This window comes from Acomys russatus, chromosome 28 (assembly GCF_903995435.1).
Source record: "Acomys russatus chromosome 28, mAcoRus1.1, whole genome shotgun sequence".
NCBI lineage: Eukaryota > Metazoa > Chordata > Mammalia > Rodentia > Muridae > Acomys > Acomys russatus.
The window spans coordinates 42,222,720-42,236,568 of NC_067164.1; the positions used below are offsets into that span (position 1 = coordinate 42,222,720).

The following is a 13,849-nucleotide window of genomic DNA, read 5'->3' on the forward strand; positions in this document are numbered from 1 at the left end:
CTTTTAACTAGTTTTTGTGAAATCCGTTTTATTGCATAGTCTTTCAAATTTAAATGAAGCTATAAAAAGAAAAATTAGTATTCTCAAATTTTAGAGTGCTTGCCAAAAATTTTCCTTCCTTAGCTTTATGTCTGTTTATTTTGTGTATTGCGGAGGCCGAACACTCTTCTTGCTTCTTCACGGTCACACTAGTTAAAGGTAAAATCTTGCTCTTGGGGCTGGAATGCAAATCCTTCCGTTCTCTTACATTTGTTCACAGAATTCTAGAGCATGTAAGAGCCAGGGGAGGGAAGGACATTGGAGTCCTTTGCTTTCTGCTGTTAGTGTCTCACTGACTATCCTCCTGCTAATGTCTCACTGACTGTCCTAGGTGTTAGTGTCTACTGACTGTCCCACGTTAGTAGTGTCTCACTGTCCCACGTTACTAGTGTCTCACTGACTGTCCCACGTTACTAGTGTCTCACTGACTGTCCCACGTTACTAGTGTCTCACTGACTGTCCCACGTTACTAGTGTCTCACTGACTGTCCCACGTTACTAGTGTCTCACTGACTGTCCCACGTTACTAGTGTCTCACTGACTGTCCTACGTGTTAGTGTCTCACTGACTGTCCTACGTGTTAGTGTCTCACTGACTGTCTCACGTTAGTAGTGTCTCACTGACTGTCCTAGGTGTTAGTGTCTCACTGACTGTCCTACGTTACTAGTGTCTCACTGACTGTCCTAGGTGTTAGTGTCTCACTGACTGTCCCTATGTACAAACTTGAGAGCTCGCTGCTACCATTTTGGAACAGCTCATGTATCTATGCCATAAAGGAGCACGTACTTGCTGGGTGCAGTGGCACACACCTGTAATCCCAGCTCTCGGGAGGCAGAGGCAGGTGGATCTCTATGAGATCGAGGCCAGCCTGGTCTACAAAGTGAGTTCCAGGACAGCCAAGGCTACACAGAGAAACAGAAACAAAAAAGATTGCTTAGTACTGAAAATGCAGCGTGTATACACGCGCGCGCGCACACACGCACACACATTAGAGGAGAAGAGATTCGATAGCAACACTTAGAAAGACGCTCATGTTCGTTGTCACCTCAATAAGAGACGGGGGAAGAACCATTAAAAATTAATAACTCGGAGCCAAGGGCAGGATACGAGGGCAGCATGCTTTCAAAGACATTCAAAGAAATGGGATTGTGGACACAAGCAGAGAGAGTAGCTCGAGTGTTCTAATCAGGAGAGTGTAGTGAAGAGTGTGTTCTGGTCACATGGGTTTCCAGGTGGACACTTTGCCTTGTGGTGAGGTGGGCAGGAGGCTGTGCTCTCAGGGCACAGAGCTGCGGTCTGGGGGAAATGTAGTGACAATGGTCCTTGATGCAGAAAAGCAGCTGACCGAGAGCTACAGGAGATTGACATACATGACCTTGATGAAGTGCGGTGCTACCAGTCGAGCTCCTTTCTCCCACCCTCATTCCTAGTCCTGCCCTAGTTGTTTACAGTCAGCCTGTGTTCTGGAAAAACTGCTCTGATCTTGGGTTGCAGTTTTGCTGGGTGTAGCTAAGATAAAGGGACAAAGATTCAGGAAGTAAAGGCAAGAGATTGGTTCCAGAAAGAGAGCAAGGGGCTGGGGAGGTGACTCTGTGGATAAAAGATTCAGACCTGAGTTTGAGTCTCCAGCAGCCATGTAATAAGGGTGGAGACACAACACCTGGAAGCTCACAGGCTAGCACACTCAGTGAGAGGACAGCAAAGAGACGCTATCTCAAAACAACACCTGAGGTTGTGCTCTGCAGAGCCATTTGCCGTGTGTCTCGCCCATCCACCCAGCTATTACATTCTCTTCACTGACGTTTAACCCTGATTGGAATAGACGGTTTTTAAATATTAGTTTTATTATGTTTATTTATGTGTGTCTGTGTGCATGGACATGTTGAGCTGAGTGCCCACTGAGGCCAGAAGAGGGCACTAGAGCCCTGGAGCTGAAATTACAGGCAGCTATAAGGTGTCCAGTGTGGGTGCTACAACCAGAACTCAAGGCCACTGGAGAGCAAGCAGTACAGGTCTCAGCTGCTGAGCCAGACCTTACACAGGGGCCTAACACAGACAAAACAGCCGCACGATAGAGAAGTCTCCTCCTGAGGTAAACAGTGGAGCCTGCAGAGGCTCATGCCTGCTGTGCAGAGACCAAGCAAGGACTGTGGGCCAGGCCTCAGCTGGCCATCTGTAGCATCCCTCCACGGCTCAGGAACAGCACAGAGGATGGTACAGGAAGAATGCTGGAGCTGCAGGATAGGGTGAGGCCTGCAGACTGCCGTTCTCAGGGTACAGCCTTTGCAGTCATGAACACACACAGGTGCAGCTCCCTCAGCGGGCCCACACAAGGCCAGCCTGTCAACAAGGGCAGTGGAGGCTCACAGGCTCTTGGAGATGACTGGCTTCAGCTGTGTGCCTTGTACTGAGCCCGCCGGGCCCCAACAGAGAACGCCAAACGCATCATCACACTGATGGCCGGAGTTAGTTAAACTCACTGCATCACAGAACAAACTGAATAGACAGAAAAAGGGAGGGTTGTGGGGAGGACGGGTGGGTGGAGTGCTAGCAGGGAGGTGGGGGAGGAGTGGCCAGCATGCACTGCAGATGCACAGAATTTCCTAAGAACAGGTTAGTTTTTCAAATATCTAGTGACTTCCCAGATTGTGATGTCTGACATGGCTCTGTGGAGTTTGCCACGCCCACCGATTGCCTGTCCTAGCAGGCAGGTGGTAGCACCATGACTGTCCTTATTTACCTGTCTAACATGCAGTGGGAGCTGTCCGTGACAGCCTTTACCTCCCCTAGCTGGTTGCCTGTGAGAAGATTCCCTTTACTGTTCAGTTTCTGTCAGCAGCCGGCGGACAGCTAGAGTGTGGTAATACATAACCACAGATTCAGCATGATTGCATTTGACCAAAAATTCAGTTCAAAAGTGCAGGCATGAGCGTACGTGCCCAGAGTCTCAGCTACTCAGCCTCAGACAAGAGAGCTCAAAGCCAGCCCAGGCAACACCACAAGATCCAGGTGAAACAACTAGGGGGCACTTTGAATTGTAGTTTCTCTGTCCTGGCTGCCCATTAGAATCACATCAGGGGAGCCAGGCCTACTGGCGCACGCCTTTAATCCCAGCACTCGGGAGGCAGAAGCAGGTGGATCGCTGTGAGTTCGAGGCCAGCCTGGTCTACAAAGTGAGTCCAGGACAGCCAAGGTTACACAGAGAAACCCTGTCTCGGAAAAAGAAGAAAAAAAAAAGAATCACATCAGGAACTTTAAAAAATACATTTACTAGTGACTGATTCACAAGTTTCAATTCAGGTCTTTGTAAGACGTCAGGTTTTGGTTTTAGGGGCTAATTGTACACAAAGAACCAAAAACTGGGGTCTTGACTGAGCTGTGTGCACCAGGCGTGCTTGGGCAGAGCACGAAATTGAAGGGGGGTGTTAGTAGTAGGATTGCCCGCTTTCCTTAGTATGCTTACCTTGTAATGGCAGATCTCATGTTTTACTTGAAGAGCATACACAAATGGCCTTTGAAAACCATGAGACCTGCTCGGCTCCTAAAATGAATGCGATGTGTGAGCTGCTGTGGTCTCGCGGTTACCAGTGCAGACTGTGGGTGCTTCTGGGGCTGTTTGCTCCTCTGTCACTGGCTTACGTGACCTTCAGAGTCACTTGGCCTCATCGTGGCGTTCACACCTGCTGCAGCTTCACAGGAAGACCAACAGTTTCATTTAAAAAAAAAAAAAAAAAAAAAAAAAGAATCTTTTACAAAGTTATAAATCACTGATTTGTGTTTGGAATCCTACAAGGGGGCCAGCTAGGATACAGGGCTGGGGTCTGCAAGAGAAACAAAGTGTATGAAGGTAAAATTGATTTCTGACCTCTCCCTGTGTTTCCTTGTCAGGGTCAACAAAACTGAAAAGTGCCCTGAAGTAGTGGCCGTGGCACGTGGCCTGTGCTACTTACAGAAGGGGAAGGCTGTGTCGCGTGTGACTTTTTGGACTTTTAGCCCAGCTGCTTATCGTATGATTGTAGGAGGGAAGTTCATCCCATGGCTAGACAAAGTCTGTGGTCTCCCTGCTGGCATTGAACCTTCTGCTTTCCGTCCAAGAAAGAATGGGGTAAAGAAAGGTCAAGGTGCTGGCCTGTGGCGGCGCACACCTTTAACCCCAGCACTCAGGACGCAGAGGCAGGTAGATCTCTGTGTTCCAGGACAGCCAGGGCTACACAGAGAGACCCTGTCTCAAGAAGAAGGGGGAGTCCCAGCACTTAAAGAGGCAGAGACAGGCAGATCTCTGTGAGTTCCAGGACAGCCAGGATTACACGGAGAAACCCTGTCTCAAAAAAACAGGAAAAAAAAGGGGGGGGGTCATGTTAAATATGAATGAAACTTGAAATTTTAAATTCTGATTATTTGTATCCTAAAGAGCCCTAAATATACAGGCAGAATTCCTTTGGAAACTATATCTGACCTCTTCCTATCTGAGGAAGGTATTTTGTGAACTTTGAAGATGGGTGACATCTCAAGCTTTTGTGTTGCTGGTCACAGGTCACTGGGGTTTCATTCTTTTTGAGTGAGTGCAGGCTGATAAGGAGAGGTGCTCTAGTTTAACCCTCTGCCGTTCAGTTCTGGTGAGGACGGTAAGTCCTGGCTCAGTTTCTAGAGTCCCATTTGAGAAGTCAGGCCGTAGCCTCAGAGAGCACAGCTGCAGGCACACTTGCCTTAGACTTTCACCTGAGCCGTTCTCAGTGATGCTTCAGCCATGCAGTGCCGTAACCAGCGCTCAGGAGCCTGAGCAGTTTACATAAACCTATGAAAAGTGAAACTGTCCCGGCAGCCTTTGCTTCTGTTACATTTCCTATTTGGAACTTTAACCCAGGGTGGTTTAGAACGTGTGGTAGTCCTCATTGCCCAGCCTGGGAAGGCTGGAATTACAGGGGTGAGCCTCCCCTCCAGCTCATGTGTCTTTGTATGTTACTAACATGATACACACAATGTGTGCAAACTAAGACGGTATTTCTCTTGAGCAGAAAATTCCCTCCTACCGTCTCCTTCCCAGCTCTAATATACAGAATCTAAGCCAGGTGAGGGTCTGGAGGTTTTTTCTTTTAAGGCCAGTGTTACCTTTTAACAGTCACTGTATTTTCATGGCCTTTATGCAGGGTGAGCAAGAGAGTGGGTTCCCTCCCTGCGGCAGAACTCTGTGTGAACCCAGTAATTTCTCAAATCTGATAGGTAAAAAAAAAGTGTGGCTTTTTGCTTCCTGCCCCTTCCTCCACCCCTAAACCGTACAGCATTGTGCTTTCTGGTGACATTTACTCACACAGGCCTTCTCACAGCTCCTTCTTCACTTAGATCATTTGTATGAGGGAGATGTGTGGCCCAGTGTCATTCACAACGGCCTGTCTGACTCTCAGAAAAAGCCCCAGACACAATGTTCCTACTTCAGATGAGTTTTGATGCAGGTGCCCAGAGACGTCTGAGACTCCGGGGCTTTACATGGAGCCGTGACCACAGCCGTGTGGGTCAGATGGAGAGGCCACTGAAAAAGCCAAGCTCACCGCTGACTGTCATTGCCCTACAGGGAATACAGCATGGAATCTGCTGTTTAACCAATTGTTCAATAAACAAAAACATGAACTCTTACTATGTCTCTATCTAGTGATAGACTACAAACCCATGACCTCTGGGTAACTTCTGAGTCTTAATCAATAGTCTTCACAGCCCTCAATCCTTGACTGTGTTTTATTAAAAATCCCTCAGGTGTCCTGCCCAGACTTTGAAACTCTTCCTACTCACTGTGTACAGGTCCTGATGACCAGATGTTGTAATGACAGTGGAGAGTGCCTGCCCCAACCTGACGCACTCTCTCCGTTTGATAGGTGGCATATGTGGAGCAGTGGTCTAAAGGGCGTGCCCATGATGTGCTGGCCCACACTTGGCTTTGCTTTTGTTGTCATGCCGTTCGCCACATGGTAAAGAACCGCCTGTTCATGCCTCTGTGTTTTCAGAGTTGGCATTTGAATCCCTGGAGTTTGTATGAGAGATTTCTTCTCTTGTTTGTGATTTTATATGTTACAAGGTTTTTGTTGTTGTTTTTGGTTTTTGGTTTTGTTTGGTTGGTTCTGTTTTTCGAGACAGGGTTTCTCTGTGTAGTCCTGGACTTGCTTTATAGAGAACTCACAGATATCCTGCCTGCCTCTGTCTCCCTAGTGCTGGGATTATAGGCGTGCACCACTACTCCCAGCTGTGTTACAAGTTTTTTATTGCCTTTAAAAACAAAAACAAAAACAGATGTTCACCATCTAGTAGTCTAAGGTGTGCTAAGCTCTCACCATCTAGTCTAGAGTGTGCTAAGCTCTCACCATCTAGTCTAGAGTGTGCTAAGCTCTCACCATCTAGAGTGTGCTAAGCTCTCACCATCTAGTCTAGAGTGTGCTAAGCTCTCACCATCTAGTCTAGAGTGTGCTAAGCTCTCACCATCTAGTGTAAGGTGTGCTAAGTTCTCACCATCTAGTGTAAGGTGTGCTAAGTTCTCACCATCTAGTGTAAGGTGTGCTAAGTTCTCACCATCTAGTGTAAGGTGTGCTAAGCTCTCACCATCTAGTGTAAGGTGTGCTAAGCAGCCCTTTCCTTTCAGTATCATCTGTGCCCTCATTGGTACTTAAAAAACAAACAAACATTATTTTTAAAAGATTCACTGCCATTCACATTCTCTACCAGTGATTTTAAAGATATTTCCTACAGAAAACACATTGTTAAATATCAACTGTGATGTGTTGGTATCTCTTAATTAGATAGAAGTTATTCAATCTGTAGTTTTCTTTGATATCCACTATTAAAAGTGTAAGGATTAAAATAGATACTTCAGTCCCTTTCAATGTATGATGGGTTATTGTTTAATGAAAAGATTGAAAGGATAACTTAAAATGAGGGTAGGAAGGCTAAGGCAGAAAGATTGCTTGAGTCTTGGAATTCGAAACCAGCCTGAACAACGTAGCCTGTCTCAAAAGGGGGAGAAAATATACATATGGGCCTAGAAAGTCAGTTTAACTGGGGGGGGGGTGTTTGATAAGATCTGGCAGGTGAATTTTGAAGTGGAAGACAACTTCATTTCATAGTGTAGTCTTGAGGTTTGTTGTGCTATAGTCTGTGGTAGTAAATGCAGACAGTGTGTGTGTGTGCTGAGGCGCTCATTCTCCTAGTGACAGGCTTGGTGGCGCACAAGGAAGCAGCAGTTGAGATGAGGAGGAGCCACGTGGCATCAGAAGGACGAGCAGGACTTGGTGTTAGCTTAAGCCATTTTCAGGAACCTCAGCCCCTCCCAAAAGTCCACAAGGTCCAAGATAGAACAGTAAACTCAGGCTGTGGTGGTGCACAACTTTAATCCCTGCAGAGGCAGGCAGATCTCTGTGAGGTCAAGGCTAGCTTGGTCTACAGAGTGAGTCCAGGACAGCCAGGGCTACACAGAGAAACCCTGTCTTGAAAAGCAAAAAAGGGGGAGAGAGAGAGAGTGTGTGTGTGTCAGAGAGGGAGAAACAAAGTGAAAACTCTGAGATTCAATTATGTACGAAGAATGGTGTCTATAAAGTGTAAGATATGTTCACCGTTGCAGCATGCTCCACGTGGCAGTGTCAAGTGTCCATCCCTGGAGGTCAAAGTAGTAGTTTATCAGCAATCTTGTAAAAAAAAAAAAAAAGACCAGATCACTACGTGAAGGCGGAGTCTAAGAGCTGAGCATAGTGTGTCTTTAATCCCAACACTTGGGAGGCTGAGCCAAGAGAATCATCACTTGAGCCTGGGATTTTGGGTCTAGACTGAGTAATAGAGTTGGTTCATGGCTGTTCTTGTTGGATCCAGCTGGTTGCTTGGTTGGCTGGTTTTAGACAGCCTGCCCAGGAACACTTGGCTCTGTTTCCTCCTAGCAGAATGAGCACTTCCCATGTGTCTGTCCTGTTAAGAACACAGGTGTTCTGGAGACACTTGTCCCTCCCTTTGCTTGCTACACCGTTGAAACAATGCTCCCTGGGCAACTGGGATTCCCCCAGGAACTTCATACTGGGAAAAGAAAAAGGCTGAAGCTTAGGGCCAGCCAAAGGAGGAACTTGTCTCTTGGAAAGAGATTTCACGTAACTTTGACAACTTTTAATAGACTACCTTGCAGGAAAGACTGGAGCCAGGACATGGGTCCGTAAAGGCAGATTACACCTAGACCAGGTCTGCCTAGTTAGACATTATCTTTAAAGCTCATGTCAGGGTTTGGGAAGCTGGAGGTGTAACTAGATATCTTTATTTTTTCCTCTTCCCACAGTGACCACTGTGAATGTCCCTTCCCTGCATTTCATTATTCCTTGTTTGGCTAGTACTTCTGGCCCGTGGAAGATGGGAGGAGAGACCCTCTTGTAGCGCGCTGCCGCGGCCCAGGCCCTGACTTACAACTGACAGCACAGAATTCCAGGCGAACAGAAGTGAGGAGGACCATGTAGGAGTGAGGTGGAAGGCGCTGTGTAGTGCTTGGTCCACCTATGCATTTAAAGTGCACTTCAAACTCCTGATTGGTGCTCTGGAATGTTCTGGCAGGAGGACGCAGCTGTATACAAACAAGAAGGGAGGCTCAGAACACCTTCATGGCTCTAAATGAGGGCTGTGATAAAGAGAGGAACGTTACAGAAAATACAAGAGTGGCCTCTCAAGCTGCAGGCACCTGATAGGTTTTTTTTGGTTGGTTTGTTTTGGTTTATTTTGTTTGTTTGTTTGTTTGTTTAGTTTTGTTTAGTTTGGTTTTTGTTTTGGTTTTTTTGTTTGTTTGAGTTTGTTTTGTTTTTGTTTGTTTGTTTGTTTTGGTTTTTCAAGACAGGGTTTCTCTGTTTTAGCCTTGGCTGTCCTGGACTCACTTTGTAGACCAGGCTAGCCTCCAACTCACAGCGATCCATCCTGTCAAAACCATCCTGTCTTTTTGTCAAGTGCCTGTTCTCTAGAGAAGCTATAGGACTGTCTAGAAGTAGCCCCCGTGCAGCACCAAAACTAGAGCCTGTGTATTCATTTGCATCTCACCTCTGCTCCAGAAGCAACTTCAGTGAGCTAACGACACTTAGAAGGTCCATGTTATATAGCTGTGGCCATTTGCATTTCTATTAGAGAATAGGGTGTGGAAGAAACACTTTCCAAGGAGATAAATAATAGTAAAGGAATTGTCTATGGCTAGCTTTCCAGGAGTACAATTACACAGCGCACTTAAAGCTCCAAGCGTGAATAGGCAGGCGATCCTGGCACCAGGTGCCTGAGGAATGTGGTCTCCATGACTGGCTACAGGCATCTCCAGCCCCACACTGACATTGCTGTCACTAACAGACCTTGTGTGATCCTCCATCAACACTTTCTCTGCCTACCTTACTTGCAATGCTCTACAGGTTTTTAAGGTGCGCCGCCACACCTGCCAGACCTGTTGGTTTTCATGTTTATGGCCTGCTACTTCAGTGAATTCCTTTGTCAGTGTCAGTGGTGTTTGCTGGGTTCCTGTTTAGAGTGTACTGTCTGCACACAGGTGTGATTGGTTTTCTCCCTTCCATCTGTGTGCCGTGTTTCTCTTGTCTACTTGCTCTCATGACAGCGTGGGGAAGTGCGTTGACCAGGATCAAGGAGAATAGGCACCTTGTCCCATAGTTCTGAGAGGCCAGGACTTCAGACATTAGCTCTTACTATGTCCAATACCTCTTTATGGACCTGTTTAGTATTTTTATTTCATCAAATTCTCTTCTTCTATTGAAATAATAGTTTTTATCCTTCATTCTTTTGATGTTTATTTACTAATTTGAGTGTGTTGGATCATCTTTGTGATGAATGATCTTGATATCCTATTTGATTTATTAAATACTTTTTGAGAAGTCTTGCATGTTTGTGATAATCTACCCCAAACCCTATGCATGACCTCAGAATAAACTTGAAAGGATTCCAGTCATTGGTTTTCGTTCCTTAAAAGATACATAAAATTCAGTAGTGAAGCCATTTATTCCTATGCTTTTCTGTTAGGAAGCTTACTAGGAATTCACATTTATTATGGGACTTGCTATTGGTTTTTTTGGGTTTTATTGTCCTCATAGTTGAGTGTTGATAGATCATGTGTGTTCATAAATGTATCCATTTCTTATATACCTTCCAGTTTAACAGATCATGTTTTTTACCTTTTTGGTTTTTCGAGACAGGGTTTCTGATGTAGCCTTGGCTGTCCCAGACTCCCTTTGTAGACCAGGCTGGCCTTGAACTCACCATGTTCCACCTGCCTCTGCCTCCAAGTGCTGGGATTAAAGTCGTGTGCCACCATGCCTGGCTTTAACACATCGTTTTTAACAGTGTCTCTAATGGAACTTCATATTTCTGTGGCATTAGTTATAATGTCCCTTTATGTCTCTGGTTTATTTGGAGCTTCTGTTTTTCTTTGCTGAGATTTACTGGCTGTATCTTTTCAAAGAACCAATTATGTGTCATGAGCTGTTGTAGAATTGTTATGCCCCACCCCCAGTGGGTTAGGCTGGTGTTGCCATACCCATGTCATGTGGGCACCTGTCGCTGTCAACATCCTTCTTGGTATTTCCTTTGCCGAATCCTACAAGTTTTGGTGGATGGTTTCCATTTTCTTTCTTTTTTTTTTCCTAAAGATTTATTTATTTATTACGTATAGTGTTTTGCCCGCATGTACACCTGTACACCAGAAGAGGGCGCCAGATCTCATTATAGATGCCTGTGAGCCACTATGTAGTTGCTGGGAATTGAACTCAGGACCTTTGGAAGAGCAGGCAGTGCTCTTAACCTCTGAGCCATCTCTCCAGTCCCATTCAAGAAAAAAAAAGTTTTATCATAATTATTTTAAATTCTTTATCAAGTATTTTATCCATTTGAACTCTTTGGAATCCGTTGGAAAAGACTTATGTTCTTGGGGCCAATGAAGTGGCTCAGTCGGCAAAGGGTCTTGATGCCTAAATCTGGCAACTTTTCCATCCCAAAACCTATATAAGAGGTGGAAAGAGAAAACCAACTCTAGAGTCATCCTATAACCTCCAGATGCATGCCACAGCACATGCTTACACACACACACCATGTGTATGCGTGTACACATCCTCCTCCTCCTCATCATCAAATTTGAATAAAAAGTCCTTGTGGGACCCCGATATCATCATGGGTGTCTGCCTCTCGTACTTGCCGTGCCCTTCCCTGGGGTTTGCATGTCTGGTAGACATCGCAACCACTTTCATAGGGTGTTAGTGAGAAGCTCTCTCTGAAAAATGTGTCCTGGTCACCATTTCATTACACCGTCATTGCTGGGTTTGCATCTAGCTGGACATCATACTGTCATCTCGCTGTTTAGTTTCTTTAGATGTGGCTAATGACTTAGGCACAGTGTACACCGTCACAGTCTCTACAGACCGCTTTTCAGCAACAGAGAACACTGGGTGTGGGTTGTCCCCGTGTCGCTCTTCCCACAGTGGGCATAATGGCCTCTGCCCAGCAGTGGGTGTTTCCTGGAGTGTTTCAGTGCTAGCTCTGCTACTATCAAAAGGCGTGTATCCAAGACCATCAGCCTCCAGCACACATCGCGTAGAGAGGCACTTGCCACTTCTGTGGCACTCATGGAGGCTTGACAGCGCTGCAGACAAGATACAGAGGTAGAGTGGTGTTGGGAACTACAGAGAAAGGTCTACATGTGTTCTCTGCTGCTTCATTCAAAGCTGGGCAGTGTTCTCCTCTGATCCCCTTTATCTGGGGTGGAGCAGCGGCTGGAAACAGATGCTCAAGACCCCCTCATGACACCCATGCTAATGATGATACATGTGTACCTGTCCTGGAAGGAGCAGGCACCTCGCTTTGGCACAGTGAGGAGAGTGGGTGTCGGCCTTCAGTCTTGGAAGAGGCACATGTCCATATATATCTCTGATCTCGGGGCAAGCACCTTGATATCCTGGTTCTCAAGGACAGCCCCTCAGCTCTGCATGTCATGACTCCTGTCAGCACTCAAAGGCTGAGGTCATAGTTACCCTGCTGAGCCCAAGCTGAACTGGTAAGGCAGCTAAACCCTTCACCAGTGCAACAGAATGCCTGTGGGAGCCCAGACGGGAGAATTTGCAGGCATCTCTGAACCCAGTTAGTCCAAACTACTATCTCACTTCTCAAAATGGCCCCTGGCATGTGCCACAAAGGCACGTGGACTGTCAGGGAGCCTGCCTGGGTCTGACCGAGGCCGTCTGCACATAAGCTGTGTTTGTGTAGCTGGGTGTTCCTGTGGGGCAGTGAGACTGCAGGCTGCCTCTGACTCCTGTGCCTGCTTTTGGGACCTTCTTCCCCAACTGGTTCCTCGTCCAGCCTTAATATGAGGGGAGACACCTAGTCTTATTGCACTTTGATGTGCCATGTTTGATCTCCCTGGGAGGCCTGCACTCTTCTGAAGGGAGATGGTGGGCAGTGTTTGGGGGGGTAAGGAAGGAGGGAGGGACAACCGCAGGTGGGGAGGAGGGAGGGAGGGAGGGACAACCGCAGGTGGGATGTAATATATGAGAGAAAAAATTAAAAATCTTAGGGCTGAGAGTGTAGCTTGTCCAGCATGTACAAAGCTTTTAATTCAGTCCATACAGTGCACTGTTTATATTTGGTAAGAATTACAGTCTCTATTACATTTAGTCAGTCTTTAGAGAAATTTATCCGAAGTGTTTTAAAGAAAACATGAAATTGGTTATTAAATGCTTTATGATACATAATTTAATATTTTTAAAATTAAAATGTTAAAACAAGTTATATCCCAAAAGGTAATCTTTTTGTTTTGGTTTGGTTTTTTTAGGTGGTATAATCCAAGCATTCTATGTAGATGGCTTTCAGTCTTCTGAGACTTCTACCTTAGGAAAGCCTTTTCTGTAGGAATTTTGTTATTTCAAGGAAACTTCTTCCTCCTCTGGAGGTTTGCCATGGCACCCTGCAGCCCTTCTCATTCCTTCATATACATTTGCTATTATTGGTTTCAGATTGACGCCGAGTCTTGGCATTCAGAAAGATTCTCCAAAAAATGTGGTATTTACACAGTTTACAGCTGCCCTGCTGACAGAATTGCATTTAAAATGCGAAGATCTTGAAAATTTAACCATTATATTTAGAACCAGCTGCTAACAGAAATGGTAAGTTGGGTTGTTTCTTACTATTTTGTTACCTACGTGAGTTTTTGATTCATGCTCAGCATGTGGTCTCCCACTGAACTATGCTCCCAGCCACAAGTTTATTTTATATTATTTTATTGTTTAATTAAACTTTTTTTTTACATATACATTTACTTTATTACACACATATAATAGATTACTTATATCAGTAAGAACCATGACACAATCAGGAATTATATAATTGTTACATTCTTAGTGTTTTGGCTGTTTGTATTTGGCAGCCTTGAAGAAAACATCTTTCCTATCTTGGTGCATCTAAAATTCTGAATGTAAATCAATCCCCATCACATCTTCTCATCATCAACTTAAAACCTCTATCTAGACCTAAAAACATCTTAACCCCTAACCAGCTAAGCGTCATTGTAAAACTAAGCTACCTGGTCTTCAACTCCATCAGAGACTTGAGAAGGAATAAACTTGATTACCTGAGTCTGCCGGGAGTGCAGGTTAGCAGCTTCCCAAGTGAGAAGATGACAGAGACCGTTTGCTGCCTGAGCAGTCGCCCAAAGCTCTATAAGCATCATCGTCAGCCTTCTGGCCCAGTATGTCTGACATATTTTAAAAACCTCAGGCTGACATTAGCTGCTGACATCCTCAGTTGTCTCTGCTGCTTCCTGTCAAAATGTTCTT

At 45.6% G+C, this 13,849-nt stretch overlaps 1 protein-coding gene across 1 annotated transcript in view; it reads left to right on the top strand.

The window, feature by feature from the left end:
• The window catches only part of Rpap2 (RNA polymerase II associated protein 2), a 58,656-nt gene extending 45,404 nt beyond the window's left edge, over nucleotides 1-13,252 (top strand). The window contains exon 12 of the mRNA XM_051170297.1: nucleotides 13,031-13,252. Within this exon, the coding sequence (XP_051026254.1) occupies nucleotides 13,031-13,172 (142 nt within the window). The 3' untranslated portion in view covers nucleotides 13,173-13,252. The remainder of the gene's footprint in view (nucleotides 1-13,030) is intronic.
• The last annotated feature ends 597 nt before the right edge of the window (nucleotides 13,253-13,849 follow it).